This window comes from Scyliorhinus torazame, chromosome 4 (assembly GCF_047496885.1).
Source record: "Scyliorhinus torazame isolate Kashiwa2021f chromosome 4, sScyTor2.1, whole genome shotgun sequence".
Taxonomy (NCBI): Eukaryota; Metazoa; Chordata; class Chondrichthyes; order Carcharhiniformes; family Scyliorhinidae; genus Scyliorhinus; species Scyliorhinus torazame.
The window spans coordinates 318917093-318931703 of record NC_092710.1 but is presented as its reverse complement, the minus strand read 5'-3'; the positions used below and the strand labels follow the sequence as shown (position 1 = coordinate 318931703).

The 14611-nt window shown below is 46.5% G+C and overlaps 1 protein-coding gene across 14 annotated transcripts in view; it reads right to left on the bottom strand.

Annotated features, from left to right (window-relative positions):
* Positions 1-14611, bottom strand: part of rbks (ribokinase) — a 269106-nt gene that overhangs the window by 186928 nt on the left and 67567 nt on the right. For 13 of the 14 annotated variants that reach the window (XR_011940817.1, XR_011940818.1, XR_011940820.1 and 10 more), the window contains exons 4-6: positions 13537-13599; positions 10932-11096; positions 508-599 (exon numbers count right to left, since the gene is read on the bottom strand). Coding sequence is in view for 9 of the 14 variants with exons in the window: in XM_072500141.1 (XP_072356242.1) it covers positions 508-599; positions 10932-11096; positions 13537-13599 (320 nt within the window). In the remaining 5 variants the exon portion in view is untranslated. The remainder of the gene's footprint in view (positions 1-507; positions 600-10931; positions 11097-13536; positions 13600-14611) is intronic. The other variant, XM_072500144.1, reaches the window with a different exon arrangement.

Below are 14611 nucleotides of genomic sequence, written 5' to 3'. Positions count from 1 at the left end.
TAGAGTAAATGTTAACTTGTCCAGTGAAATTTTGAGTAGTTGTGCACGTAGATCTTTGAGTCTAGCAGAGAAGGGCAAGCTTGGTCTCGTCAACCTGGGTGCTTTTGAACCTATGCTCCAGGGCCAAAGGACAACAAACTTGGGGGCAGCACGGTAGCACAGTGCTTAGCACAGTCGCTTCACAGCTCCGGGGTCCCAGGTTCGATTCCCGGCTTGGGTCACTGTCTGTGTTCTCTTGGGTTTCCCCCGGGTGCTCCAGTTTCCTCCTAGTCCAAAGATGTGCAGGTTAGGTGGGTTGGCCATGATAAATTGCCCTTAGTGTCCAAAAAAGGTGAGGTGGGGTTACTGGGTTACGGGGATAGGGTGGAGGCGTGGGCTTAAGTTGGGTGCTCTTTCCAAGAGCCGGTGCAGACTCGATGGGCCGGGTGGTCTCCTTCTGCACTGTAGATTCTATGATTCTATGAACTTGCATCAGCATGTGCAAAACAAGATATTGCAACACAGTACCTCAGTCTCGTTGCAACAGAAGACATCTGTCTCTTTGTAGAACTCAGGATCAAGGTCAGCAATAGCCGGTGCAGGATTGAAGATGGTTTTCACTGAAAAAATTGTTTTGAAAAAGAAAAAGGCATTAAAATATAATAAATGTTTTGAGGATAACGTTTGGGAGAGATTACAAGAAAATAGCAAGAAAATAAGGTAATAAACTGCAAATGTTGCGCGTAATTTGGTGAATCCTCTTGAATTCTGAGCTACTAAACTGTTGGCTGTGGAAGCTACTAAATCTTGAGTAAGAAGTGCCCGACATTCCCTGCTTGGATAGATGGAAGTTCAATTTCTTATATCCCTTTCCCAAGCTGGAATTGGAAAAGGATATATACTTTTGGACAGGGTAGGAGAAAGAGAATGCATTTCCCCCAGGAGTACCTACTTGGTTTTGTCAGTGAAGATCTGCCCTTATTGAGCTGTGTAATTTGTGATCTCCAAACTCTTCAGAATACTGGATTACTGAGAAGAAAAATAGCTCCACGTATTTAAAAAAATATATATATTTTTATTCTCCTCCTTTTTCACATTTTCTTCCAAATTTGCACCCAACAACAATAAACAATAATCAGTAACAAATATGTCAATCCCCATATCAATAACAACAATTCCATCCACCCACCAAACCCCAAACATTAGCCCGCATGTTTACACAAACAAATTACAAAAAGGAATTAGGGATTACCCATAGTCACCATTAACACACACCGCCTGCCTCCCCCCAACCCACCCACCCACACGCCCCAACTAATGTTCGATGTTATCCAGTTCTTCAAAGTGCATAATGAATAATTCCCATGAATTGGAGATCCTTCCCCTCAGTTCAAACTTAACCTTCTCAAGAGTCAAGAATTGCCACAGATCCTCCCGCGACGCCAGGGCACAGGGTGGAGAGGTTGCTCTCCAACCTATCAGGATCCGCCTTCGGGCGATCAACGAGGCGAAGGCTACAACATCTGCCTCCACACCCGTTTCCAACCTTGGCTGGTCCGACAGCCCGAATATAGCCTCCCGGGGGCCCGGGTCCAGTTTCACGTGCACCACTTTAGAAATTACCCTAAAAACCTCCTTCCAGTAATCCTCTAGGTTTGGACAGGACCAAAACATATGAACGTGATTAGCCCCCCCCCCCCCCCCCCCCCCCCAACGTTCACACACATCTACTCCTTCAAAGAATTGGCTTATCCTCACCCTAGTGTATCAGCTGTATCAGCCTCAACCTCGCGCACGAGGTGAAGGCATTCACTTTCCGGAGCACCTCACACCAGAATCCTTCCTCCATATCCTCTCCCAACTCTTCCTCCCACTTTGCTTTGATCCCTTCCAGTGGTGCCTTCTCCTCTTCCAAAGTAGCTCCGTAAACCGCTGACACTACCCCCTTTTCCAGTCCCGCCCTTCGTCAGCACCTCCTCCAGCAATGTGGAGGTGGCTCCTTCGGGAAGCTCTGTATCTCCTTTCTGGCAAAATCTCGAACCTGCAGATATCTAAACATTTCTCCCTGCTCCATCCCATACTTTGCTTCCAGCTCCTTCAATCCTGCAAACCGACCCCTAAGAAACAAATCTTTTAGTGTCTTAATCCCCTTCTCCTCCCATTTCCGAAAATTTCCATCCCACCTCCCTGGCTCAAATCTGTGGTTCCCCCGAATCGGCATTTCCCTCGACCCTGCCCCCAACCCGAAGTGTTGGCGAAACTGCCTCCAAATTCTCAATGAAGCTATTATTACCAGACTCCCTGAGTATTTCCCCGGGGCTATCGGGAGCGGCGCAGTTGCGAGTGCTTTCAATCCCGACCCCTGCACAAACTCTCCTCCATTCTGACCCACTGGGAATCAACCCCTCAGCTACACCTATTTCTAAGTGCTGCTACCAGACATCTAGACTCGAGGATAAAAATGAATGCCTACTTTTAAATTATATAATGTGATTCCGTAAGAGTAACATTTGAATGGACACCTGAGACCTCACCCCTTACTGAAACTCCAAGCCAAACTCAGAAACTTACGATTCTCAAAGCTTCAAGGAGGAAACCAGCTCCATACATTTAGTTTAATCTGGAGAATCCAGAACAATTCTGGAGACCAATAATAATATTGGTTTCCAATTTGGTTGGGTCTTTGGAGGTTGGCTGTATTACCACTGTGAACCACTGTATTAAGGGATGTAAGGTAGGACCTGCACTACAGGTTCGCCAGTAGCCCCTGCCGGCTGGCTCTGCCCACGAAGATCTGTATAAATATGCATGACTTCCATTGCCCTGCCATTTCGCCAGCTGCAGCAGGAGGCCACGCATCTGACTGCAATAAAACCACAGTTGTACCCAATCTGCGTCTTTGTGCAATTGATTGCGCGTCAGATTTTTCCACAGAATGGATATCAGAATCAAACCAGATCGCCTGCAGCTGGCTCCGCACTCGCCCGACGCCAGAAAAGACTTTACTCACTGGCTAGCCTGATTTGAGGCCTACATCAACGCTGCGGACCTCGCGCCAACGGAGGCTCAGAAGATAAACGTCCTGTACTCCAGACTGAGCTCCAGAGTGTTCCCGTTGATCCAAGACGCCTTGCATTACGCAAAAGCAATGGCACTGCTTAAAGAACACAATGCTCAAAAGACGAACACGCTCTTCGCCAGGCATGTACTCGCCACCCGCTCGCAACTACCTGGCCCATCGAAGACTTCTGGCGTGCCTTAATTTCACTCGTCCGGGACTGCGACTGTCAGGCTGTTGAACATGCTAATCTCCTCATGCTCGATGCTTTCGTGACAGGGATTGCGTTGGACCGCATCTGAGAACGATTACTGGAATGGGCCACGCTCAAACTAACGGAGACGAAAACCGTGGCACTCTCCATGACGGTCGCATCTCGTAATATACAGTCCTACACCTCCTGCCACGCTGCCCACCCTTCTACACCTTCCTACCCCTCCTGGACCCCACCGATGATCTCCTCAGCTGGAGCCCTGCCTTCCCAATACGCCTGCGCCCATCCGCGCACCCCGGGGGTCCCCGCAGCTACTTCTGTGGTTAGCAGAAGCACCCCCGCCAACACTGCCCGGCCCGCACTGCCGTTTGTAAATCCTGCAGTAAGAAGGGCCATTTCGCGGCTGTGTGCCAGGCCTGCGATCGCACCCGCTATCGCCCCCTCCCCCACGCCAAAAGCACAATTGGAGCCGCCATCTTCTCCTCCCGGGGCCATGCGCCATCTTTTCCCGACCCCACAATGTGCGCACCATTAGCGCCGCCATCTTGTTCTCCACAGGGACTTCGGACATCTCGAGGTCGGCGCCGCACACGCTCGCCATCTGAAGCATCCGACGACTACCCGCAGCTCGCTTCGATGGCACTGGACCAATCTCGCCCGCACAACCTCGCCACCCGCGTCGACGACGGTGAAAATCAATGGTTTGCGGGCCACCTTTCCGTACTTAGATAATGTCACCATCTGCGGCCATGACCAGCAGGACCACGATGCCAACTTCGATAAATTCATCTGCACTGCCACTCTTCTCAACATGACCTATAACAAATAGAAATGTGTGTTCAGCACGACCTGATTAGCTATTCTCGGCTACGTAGTCCAGGATGGACTTCTCGGGCCTGACCCCGACCGCATGCGCCCCCTCATGGAGCTCCCCCTCCCCCTCTGCCCCAAGGCCCACAAATGCTGCCTGGGGTTCTTTTCCTACTACGCCCAGTGGGGCGAAACTATGCGGACAAGGCCTGCCCACTCATTCAATCCCTCTCGCAGCTGAGGCACAACATGCTTTCGCCCGCATCAGAGCAGACATCGCCAAGGTCAGGATGCGCGCAGTGGACAAGTCACTGCCTTTTCAAGTAGAAAGCGACGCTTCAGGCGTCGGCCTTGCCGCCATTCTAAACCAGGCAGGTAGATCCATGGCATTCTTTTCCCGCATCCTTCATGCCTCTGAAACTCGACACTCATGCGTCGAAAAGGAGGCCCAGGCTATCGTTGAAGCTGTTGGCATTGGAGGCATTACCTGGCCGGTAAAAGATTCACTCTCCTCACTGACCAACGGTCAGTAGCCTTCATGTTCAATAACACACAGCGGGGCAAGATCAAAAATGATAAAATCTTGCAGTGGAGAATCGAGCACTCCAACTATAATTACGAGATTTTGTATCGCCGGGTAAACTCAACGAGTGCCCAGACGCCCTCTCCCGAGGTACATGTGCCAGCGCACAAGTGGACCAACTCCGGGCCCTACACGACAGCCTTTGTCACCCAGGGGTCACTAGATTGTACCATCTGGTCAAAGCTCGCAATCTGCCCTACTCCGTCGAGGAAGTAAGGACAGTCACCAGGGACTGCCAGGTCTGTGCGGAGTGCAAACCGCACCTCTACCAGCCGGACCGTGCATGCCTGGTGAAGGCTTCCCGCCCCTTTGAGCGCCTCAGCGTGCATTTCAAAGGGGCCCCCCCCCTCCACCGGCCGTAACACGTACATTCTCAGTGTGGTCGATGAGTACTCCAGATTCCCCTTCGCCATCCCATGCCCCGATATGACATCTGCCACCATCATCAAGGCCCTCAACACCATCTTCGCTCTGTTCAGTTTCCCCGCCTACATCCACAGTGACAGGGGATCCTCATTCATGAGCGATGAGCTGCGTCAGTTCCTGCTCAGCAGGGGTATAGCCTCCAGCAGGACGACCAGGGACAACGCCCGGGGAAGCGGGCAAGTAGAACGGGAGAATGGGATAGTTTGGAGGGCCGTCCAGCTGGCCATACGGTCCAGGAACCTCCCAGTCTCTCGCTGGCAGGAGGTCCCCCCTGACGCTCTACACTCCATCCCGTCACTATTGTGCACCGCCACTAATACCACACCCCATGAACGGGTTTTTACCTTCCCCAAGAAGTCCACATCGGGGTGTCGCTCCCGACTTGGCTTGCAGCTCCAGGACCGGTCCTTCTCCGTAGGCACATCCGACTCCACAAGGCGGACCCCTTGGTGGACAGGGTTCACCTGCTCCACGCCAACCCTCAATATGCCTACGTGGAGTTCCCCAACGGCCGCCAAGATACTGTCTCACTCAGGGACCTGGCATGGTCAGGTTCCACCCCAACACACTCCCCCACCCATGCTCCCCCTCCTGCCCCACCAACATTGACCCCACCAGACCAACACCCCCCCCCCTTTTCCGCACAAGAGGACAAAGAGGATTTCGACACGCTCCCGGAGTTCCCCGATGACTGGCCAGCATCAGCACCGCCACCATCGGTGCCACCTCCAGCACCGACTTCGCCGTCACCGTTATGCCGCTCCCAACGAAGCACCAAAGCACTGGATCGGCTGAACCTTTGATAGACTCCGGACCGTCAACATGGAATTTTCTTTTTTTTCCCTTCTTCCTTGTTTTCCCCATTCTTAACACTGTACATAATTGCACTATTTGTATATAGTTTCACATCACTCCCGCCAGACTCATTTTTAACAGGGGGTGACTGTGGTGAACCACTGTATTAGGGGATGTAAGGTAGGGCCTGTGCTACAGGTCCGCCGGTAGCCCCTGCCGGCTGGCTCCGCCCACAAAGATCTGTATAAATATGCATGACCTCCATTGCCCTGCCATTTCGCCAGCTGCAGCAGGAGGCCACGCATCTGACTGCAATAAAGCCACAGTTGTACCCAATCTGCGTCTTTGTGCAATTGATTGCGCATCAGGCTGATCTGTACTCAATGTGCCTCGAACAGCATCGTCAAATAGCCCCACGTACGTTTTGTCAAAGACAGTCCCACAATGTAACAACACCATTAGCTCTCAGTTTATATATAAAATGCAAAACCCGAGTTCACATTAAAAATGGAATGAAAACCCGAGAACCAAATGAATAAAACCGGACCGCTGTTTCAAAATTTTAGAGAGTTTAAACTCTGCAATCCAGTTCTCGAGCAAAAACCATCTGGAATCTTTTTTCAGTTTGTATGCAGATGGTAATTGGGACATTTGAAAGAAAGAACTAGTTACATGCAATCTGTAACTAACAAAGCTGTTTTGGTAAAGGGCATGTTAGTATGAGCTCATCATTCGCAAGGCAGCACTTTATTTTAACAATGAAGCTCTCTGTCAGGCACGCCTACAGGCAAGAGTTTAGTGCTCCGATACACCCCCTGACCCTCGTATGCAATTTTAGTCAGCAGGTGACTTATGTCTCAACTGCAGTTGCACTTCCCCTTATACAGTTATGTTAAAAGCTGCTGTTTGGGAAGGCCATCATTGGCAAAATAATAAGACTGTAAGCAATACAACCACTCAAATATAAAACAAAATTGCACTGCAATGGATGAGGGGAGGCGATACGGGGCTGTAACATGATCATTCAAGCAATCTTGCATATTGCTTTAAATTTGCATTTGTGGTTTAAGAGATCAAAAGATCTTTTACTGCAATGTAAAACAGGTTTCAGCTAAACTTTATTTCAAATACAGTAACATAGTTTACTCAATAGGGAAATGCAACTTATAAGAGCAAACAAAAAACTTAAAAAGTGCAAAATAAATAATAAATTACACATTCAGAAGGTATGATTTCAAGGTTTTTAAAAGTGCTTTCACTGGATGTGGCCATTGCGGGCAAGGCCAGCATTTGCTGCCCATCCCTAATTGCCCTTGAGAAGTTGGCGGTGAGCTGTCTTCTCGAACTGCTGCAATCTATACGGTGTAGATACATCCAGTGCTACCACAGAGGGAGTTCCAGGATATTGACCCAGTGACAGGAACAGTAATATAGTTCCAAGTGAGGATGGTGTGTTGCTCAGTGGAGAGCTTGCAGGTGGTGGTACTTCCATGCATCTGTTGCTCTCGTCCTTTTAGGTGACAGAAATTTCAGGTTTGGAAGGTGCTGCTGACAGAGCCTTGGTGAGTTCCTGCAGTGTATCTCATAGATGGTACACACTTTTTCCACTATGCATCAGTGGTGCAGAGAGCAAAATGCTTAAGGTGATGGCTGAGGTGCCAAGCAAGCAGGCTGCTTTATCCTGCTGGAGCTGCACTCATCCAAATAAGTTGAGAATATTCCATCACGCTCCTGACTTGTGCCTTTTGGCGAGTCAGGAGCATGTTACTCGCTCTAGAATTCCCAGCCTCTATCTAACCTGCTCTTCCAGCGGTTAGTCCCATTCAATCTGGTCATTGGTAACCCCCAGGATGTTGGTAGTGGGGGATATAGTGATGGTAATGCTATTGAATGTCATGGGGAGATGGTTAACGTTCTCCTGTTGGAAATAATTATTGCCTAAAAGGAATGTTATTGCTACTTTTCAGCCTAAGCCTGAATATTATTTTGATGCATCAGAGTAAGCCTCGACCTGGACACCACTGAATATGATACTTCTCCTTATCAGACTGCTCTAATGATGTCAAACTCCTTCATTGCAAACATCTACAGTTGTGACCAGAGATCATGCGAGACTGCCAGGCTCAGTGATCAGGTATCTCTGAGTTTCAGGCTGAAGTTCCACCTCTCTTCAGGAAGTTACTCCCTACAATTCAATTTAGAGTCATAGAATGGTTACAGCACAGAAGGAGGTCATTTAGCCCACTGTGTCCATGCCAGCTCTGTAAGAGCAACTCAGCTAGTTCCACTCCCCATTGTCCACTTTTCCTCATAGCCTATAGCATATTTGCAGGGAGGGAAAATCTTACCAAAGAGTTTTCATTTTGTCACTTCAATTTCTTTGTCAATTTCAGTTTAAGAAATATTTGGTAAGTACAATTTTGTTGTATAACACAGGGAAGCAAAAAGGTACTCTCCATCACTCTCCTTTCCTTTCAATGACCCAATGACCAAATTAAAAGATTGAGAAATGGTTTTCCAATGCTAGCTTGCTAAACTGCGGGTAGGCTAATGCATTGACAATCCTTTAATTATTTAGCCTTTCACTGATCCTGCAAGATAGTACATGTGAATTGCTTAATCTCTGGAGGGTTTCAATCTTTCAACATACCAGACAATTCAGCACTACTCTTGCCAACAAATGAAATGACCCATTGCACAATTACAATATTCCCTAATTTGACCAAACCATTGCTGATCAGCTTTGATTTTATTTTCTGTACTATCCTCAGAATATCATTAACCATCTCTCTAATTGCCTGCATGTAATAAATCTTACATTAAACGAACAGCACAGTCTTGAGTACTAAGTTCAAACTTCACTCTGTTGAAGTGATTATTCTCCATCTTTCTTTAAAGAAAATCGATTCCACACCAAGCATACAACCCAATTGTGATAGACAACCCAATTGTGATAGACAGACTTTGAACCTTATTGTTATACCCCAATATGTCTGTTCTATAAGCGAAAGGTGAGATGCAGAATAACATCCACCACCTTTACAATGCTCCAAGATCTCCGTGTACCTACAGATAATAATAATACACTTTTATTGTCACAAGTATGAAGTTACTGTGAAAAGCCCCTAGTCACCACATTTCGGCGCCTGTACGGGTAAGCTGGTACGGGAATTGAACCTGCACTGTTGGCCTTGTTCTGCTTCACAAACCAGCTGTTCAGCACACTGAGCTCTCTTGTCCATCCCTTAATTTAACTGTTCACCATTGGTAGCTTTGCATTCATATGTACAGGACCACAAGTTCAGTTCCCTTCTTAAACCCTCTGCCCTTCCTTGGAGATGTTTCTTAAAAAATATTTCAGCTTCTAGCCCTGATCTTTGCAGAGTTGACAGACTGTAGCAGATCTCATTTCGGGTGGCTGTTGGTAGTAATTGGGCTGGGCCGGAGCGAGGAACAATTAGCCAGCATTTCAGCTCTGTTTTCCAACAGCGACACTTCTGCGGACGCAAGAATAGGCCGTTTGGCCCATTACATCTGCGTCGGTCGAAAACAGCCACCTCGTGTTCTAATCACTGCACTTAGCAAAACTCAAACAAATGTGTGATGGCCTTCTCGCACCTCAGGGATTTAGTGGGTTCATTAGCTTCCAGAGTTTTACTGCCACTTGTGTATTAACTCCATCAGGTTACACAGCAATGACATATTTGCAAAATAGTATGCTTCATAATCTCCATCAATTAAAAAAAAAGACATATTGAGAAAACAAAATGAATTGATAAAACACTGCAGAATGGAGATAAACAAGGCCAGTTATCAGAAACCAAGATACAAGGAAATAAAATGTAAATGTTGATAATCTTTTTCCATTCCTCTAACCGGTGCCTGTGACATTATGGGCGTGATATACCGGTCGTGTTGCGCCTGAAAAACATCGCAGCACAGCCGGTAGATGTCGGGTGATCCCCCTTACGAGATCCACGTTCACCATGCCTCACAAAATCTAACGCGATCTCGTGAGACGTCATGATGTGAATCCCATCCATTGTGGGCGGAATCATAGCTAGTCTCCATCTAATATGCATTCTCGTGATCTAACCAAGCCATAGTACCTAACCCCCTCACCTTGGAGACCTCGGCTGAGTGCTGTTCAGTGATTGTCTCCACAAACTGGGACCAGATGGAACGGCACTTGGAGGTCCCCAGATGCTTGCCCTCTGGGCAGAATAGAATCCTGGCACTGCTGGTGCAACCTGGGAACCCTGGCACTGCCAGCCTGGCCGTGTTCCCTGGATGCCAGCCTGGCACTGCCAAGGTGCTAAGCAGGCATTTTTGTGCGATGGGTTTCGGGCCCAGTGGCGCCCTGCGGAGTGGCTGAGAACCCTCTTATGGGGAGGAAAGAGTTTGGGGCTCGCGTCTGGGAGATGGTTGGGCGGGGTAGTCGAGAGATCAGGACGCCATTTAAAAATGGTGTCCTGATCTCTCCCTGCACGGAGGAGCTATGAGAAACAAGCGACTAATTGTGCGCTGTGAGACTCTGTTCCCATTCGGGTAGATCGCAGCCTATACTTCATTGATCTAAAGAAAATGGCAGTTCAGAAGTTGAAGAATTAGATGAGAAAAATGTTGTTGCAGCAGTTTTACCCACACACTCCTATCGCAGAATTGTGCAATTTAAAGGCACAACTTGCTTCCAGAAATGAAGAATTTCAAGTCAAATGATCAAATACGGCAATAGTGTTCTTTTTCAGTGATTAGCAGAATGTCATCAATGTCAGATGGTGGTGTCACATTGAACAAGGATGCTGCTTGATTACTATTCCCTGTGGTAGGTTAATCTGAGAACGTGATTTGATCTGATAGAATTTAGAAATAAAAATCTAGTTAACGAACTGAACACATCAGGGAAGAGTTTTGACCTGTTGTTTGGGATAACACTGCAGTGTGGAATAGTCACCCGTTTTAGAAACTGTCTGATCCTGTAATGGGCAGCAAATTGAAAATCATCCTCAACGGATTAGCGTAATTTGATACACCATTGCTCAATCTTTAAAGAACACGGTGCCCACCTCCAGCCTTGCGAGCTATTTTTAAGGCTTCCAATGTGATGGCAGGTCGAATTTCTAGCTGACAGACAACCACCTTTGCACAATCGATTACTTTGGAAGCTCGCTCCAAATCTTCTGAATTTAACAGCAGGTTAGCCCCAGCTACAATGACGATTGCATTCTGTCCTGTAATAGTAAAAAGCAACAACAGTCAAGCCATGGCAAAAGAGAACATACTAGATAGATCCTTCCTCAGAACTGTTCCCCTAACTCAGGAAGCACACACAGCCAAAATATCCAGTCTTTTCTCTCAAAGCATACTGTCTGACCTGATGAATCTTTCCAGAATTTACAGTCTTTCATAATACTAGCATCTGAAGTGCATTGCTCAGGGGAGTAGATTTCCTCTGTGCACAATGTGTAACAAAAACATATTCCAGTTCTTTATACATGGGTTCATGATTTCATTACACAAAGCATTATATGGAAGAATTAGTAAGATACTGTTCAGTTAACTAGTAACAAAATTCCTTCACACACAAATTGACTTTGAGCAGACCTTGAATGAGAAATGACAAGTTTACGATTACCTTTAAGATATATTTGTGCATAAATGAACACCGATGATGTGGAGAACTTCCTTGGAAGAGATCCTGGCCCCAGTTGAGCTGAATTCTCAAAGATCCAGTTATTAACCTTAAGTGATCTGGTTGCTTTATTGGCTGTTTGCTAATCCAGTTCCCTTATACTGTCAGGCTTCATATCACGACTCCAGCTCTTCTTGAAACCACAAGTATTCACCACTCAACCAAAATATAATCTGGCTACAGTGAAGTGACTCATGAATAAAACTCGCCATCTTCCTATATATCTATGTCTCTGTCTGTTACCCTTAACTCTTTTGACCTTAGTTTGTTTTCCACTTTTTGTAGTAGTTTTAATTTGTTCCCCCTTTCTATCATCGACTATCACAGAATTCCTCCAGTGCAGAAGGAGGCCATTCGGCCCATTGAGTCTGTACCGACCCTCTGAAAGAGCACCCTACCTAGGCCCACCCTATCCCCGTAACCCCACCTACACTTTGGACACTAAGGAGAAATTTAGCATGGCCAATCCACTTAACCTGCACATCTTTAGACTGTGGGAGGAAACCGGAGCAGTCTGAGGAACCCACACAGACATGGGGAGAACGTGAAAACTCCACATAGACAGTTATCCAAGGCTGGAATTGACTCCTAATCCTGTGAGACAGCTGTGAGACAGCTAACCACTGTGCCACCATGCTGCCCATAAATCTCAATCTTGCTGACAGCAATTATATTTGACTTTTTAATTCTTCAGAAGTAACACCGAATGAGATTTGCTTTATATATTTTAGGGCATTTTTAATTCTGTCCCTCATGGATTATAACAAAATGTAATTCTAGAACATAAGTGACTGGCGGAAACCACTAAAGATATGACGGAAAATTTTCTGTAAAGTGTCGAGGAATAGAAATTCTCATTCTAGGTCTAGAGAACTACTGAGTGATGCTGTTGCTCCATAATCAGCCCTCCTATATCTCAATTCCCGGAGTACTTGATGCTTTGTGATAATGCTCAGTCTCCATTCTCTTGTTGCCTTTAATACACCAATAAAAGTAATTTTCATTATTTACCTACAGTCAGGTTCCTGGTTTCACTCACCCCTTTACTGATTGCTCCTCTCTTGACACAGCTTCCACTCACCATGTTGCTGCTACTGCTCCTCGCTCTGCAGAAAATTAAGGGGCCTACACTATCCCATTCATCCCTCCCCACACTCCTGTCCTATTCCGCCACCCCGCCACCACAAGTCCCTCTCATCAATCATCCCAACCCACAGTCACAAAATGGCCTGAGTGCCAATCTCCAAAACGCTCTGAGCTCCAATGTCTGGACTGCTCCCTTTTCTTAAGACTTCAAGACCCCATCACAGTCCCATCTTGCAACTCCCATCCCCTGCTTCTCATCCCAATCTCAGTCCCATGATTCCCCACTCCCCACCTGTCCAATCTTAATCTGGTAATGATGAAGAATGGTTTGTGGCGACTGTGGCCAAATGGTAAAAAGTGATTCATAGCTTTTGTGACTAAGCCAATCAGCAGATTTTTAAAACCAAATTGCTTTCTGGTTATGGGATTTATTGGGTTGAAAGAGTGTGAAACCGCCAGCTAGCTCAAGTTTTGGGATCCAATTATGTTGATCACTGGTTCATAATGTAGCGGCTTAAGAGTTTCTGCTCTCTGACTTTGTGATTGGGAGGTATTCCATAACAAAATATTCACAGGCGAGTAACAAAAATAACATCCCTTAAAATCTTATTTAACTTCCAGCTGCGTTTCAAGGAAATCTCTGTATGTCAAGAGGCCAACCAATAATCTTCCACCTCACACTTGTATTAAAAGGCAACAGTGTACTCTTGCTAAAATACATGGGCAGACATCCTACTGGCAGGCCTCTGCAAATGCAGACTCATGAATGTGTATTATACACTCTTGCTTAAAGAAAGAAAAACAGTTCATTTTTACACAGTTCTTTCCTGATTTAGGAAATGTTTTAAGTAATTTAAAGGAGAAGGCATAAAAATGTCAATCCTGTGCAGTACCTTCATCATTGACTGTAATAGGGGCAACGCCTGTCGATGCTTCATCTGTCTGACCCACATAGACTGCAATGAGAAATTGATGTGCGTAACAATAATTTTTACATGGGAGATACAGCTATGTAATTAGAATGTATTGAGGCATGATTTTTGCCAAACCGATCTCCAATCAGTTGTGTTTTTGATCTAATCCATTATCAAATATAAGATTGCGGAGTACTTGGAAGCGCATGGTAAATTAGAACACAGAGCATACAGTGCAGAAGAGTCATGCACCGTCGAGTCTGCACCGACCCACATTAAGCCCTCACTTCCACCCTATCCCCTAACCCAATAGAGCTGTGTCAGCACGGCTTTGTCAAGGGGAGGTCAGACACGACAAATCTATTAGAGTTCTTGGAGGAGGTAACAAAGAACTCAGACAAAGGAGAGTTAGTGGACGAGATCTATTTGGATTTCCAAAAGGCCTTTGACAAGGGGCTGTACAGGAGATTGTCAAGACAAGAACCCTTGGTGTTGAGGCAAGGTACTGGCATGGGGAGAGGATTGGTTTACTGGCAGAAGGCAGAGAATGGGGATAAAGGGGTCTTTTTCATGATGGCAGCCAGTGACTCATGGTGTTCCGCAGGGGTCAATTTTGGGAACACAACTATTCACTATACATATTAACAATCTGGAAGAAAGAACTGGAGGCTTGTTGCTAAGTTTGCAGATGTTACAAAGATATGTCGAGGGACAGGTAGTTTTGAGAAAGCAGGGAGGCTGCAAAAGGACTTGGACAGGCGAGGAGAGTGGTCAAAGAAGTGGCAAATGAAATACAATGTGGAAAAGTGTGAGGTTATGCACTTTGGAAGGAGCAATGGAGGCATAGACTATTTTCTAAATGGGGAAAGTCTTTGGAAATCAGAAACAGAAAGGGACTGAGGAGTCGTAGTTTAAGATTCTCTTAAGGTTAACATGCAGGTACAGTTGGCAGTTAGGAAGGTAAATGCAAAGTTGACATTCATTTCAACAGGGCTAGAATGCAAGAGCACGGATCTCCTGCTGAGACTGTATCAGGCTCTGGTCAGACCCCATT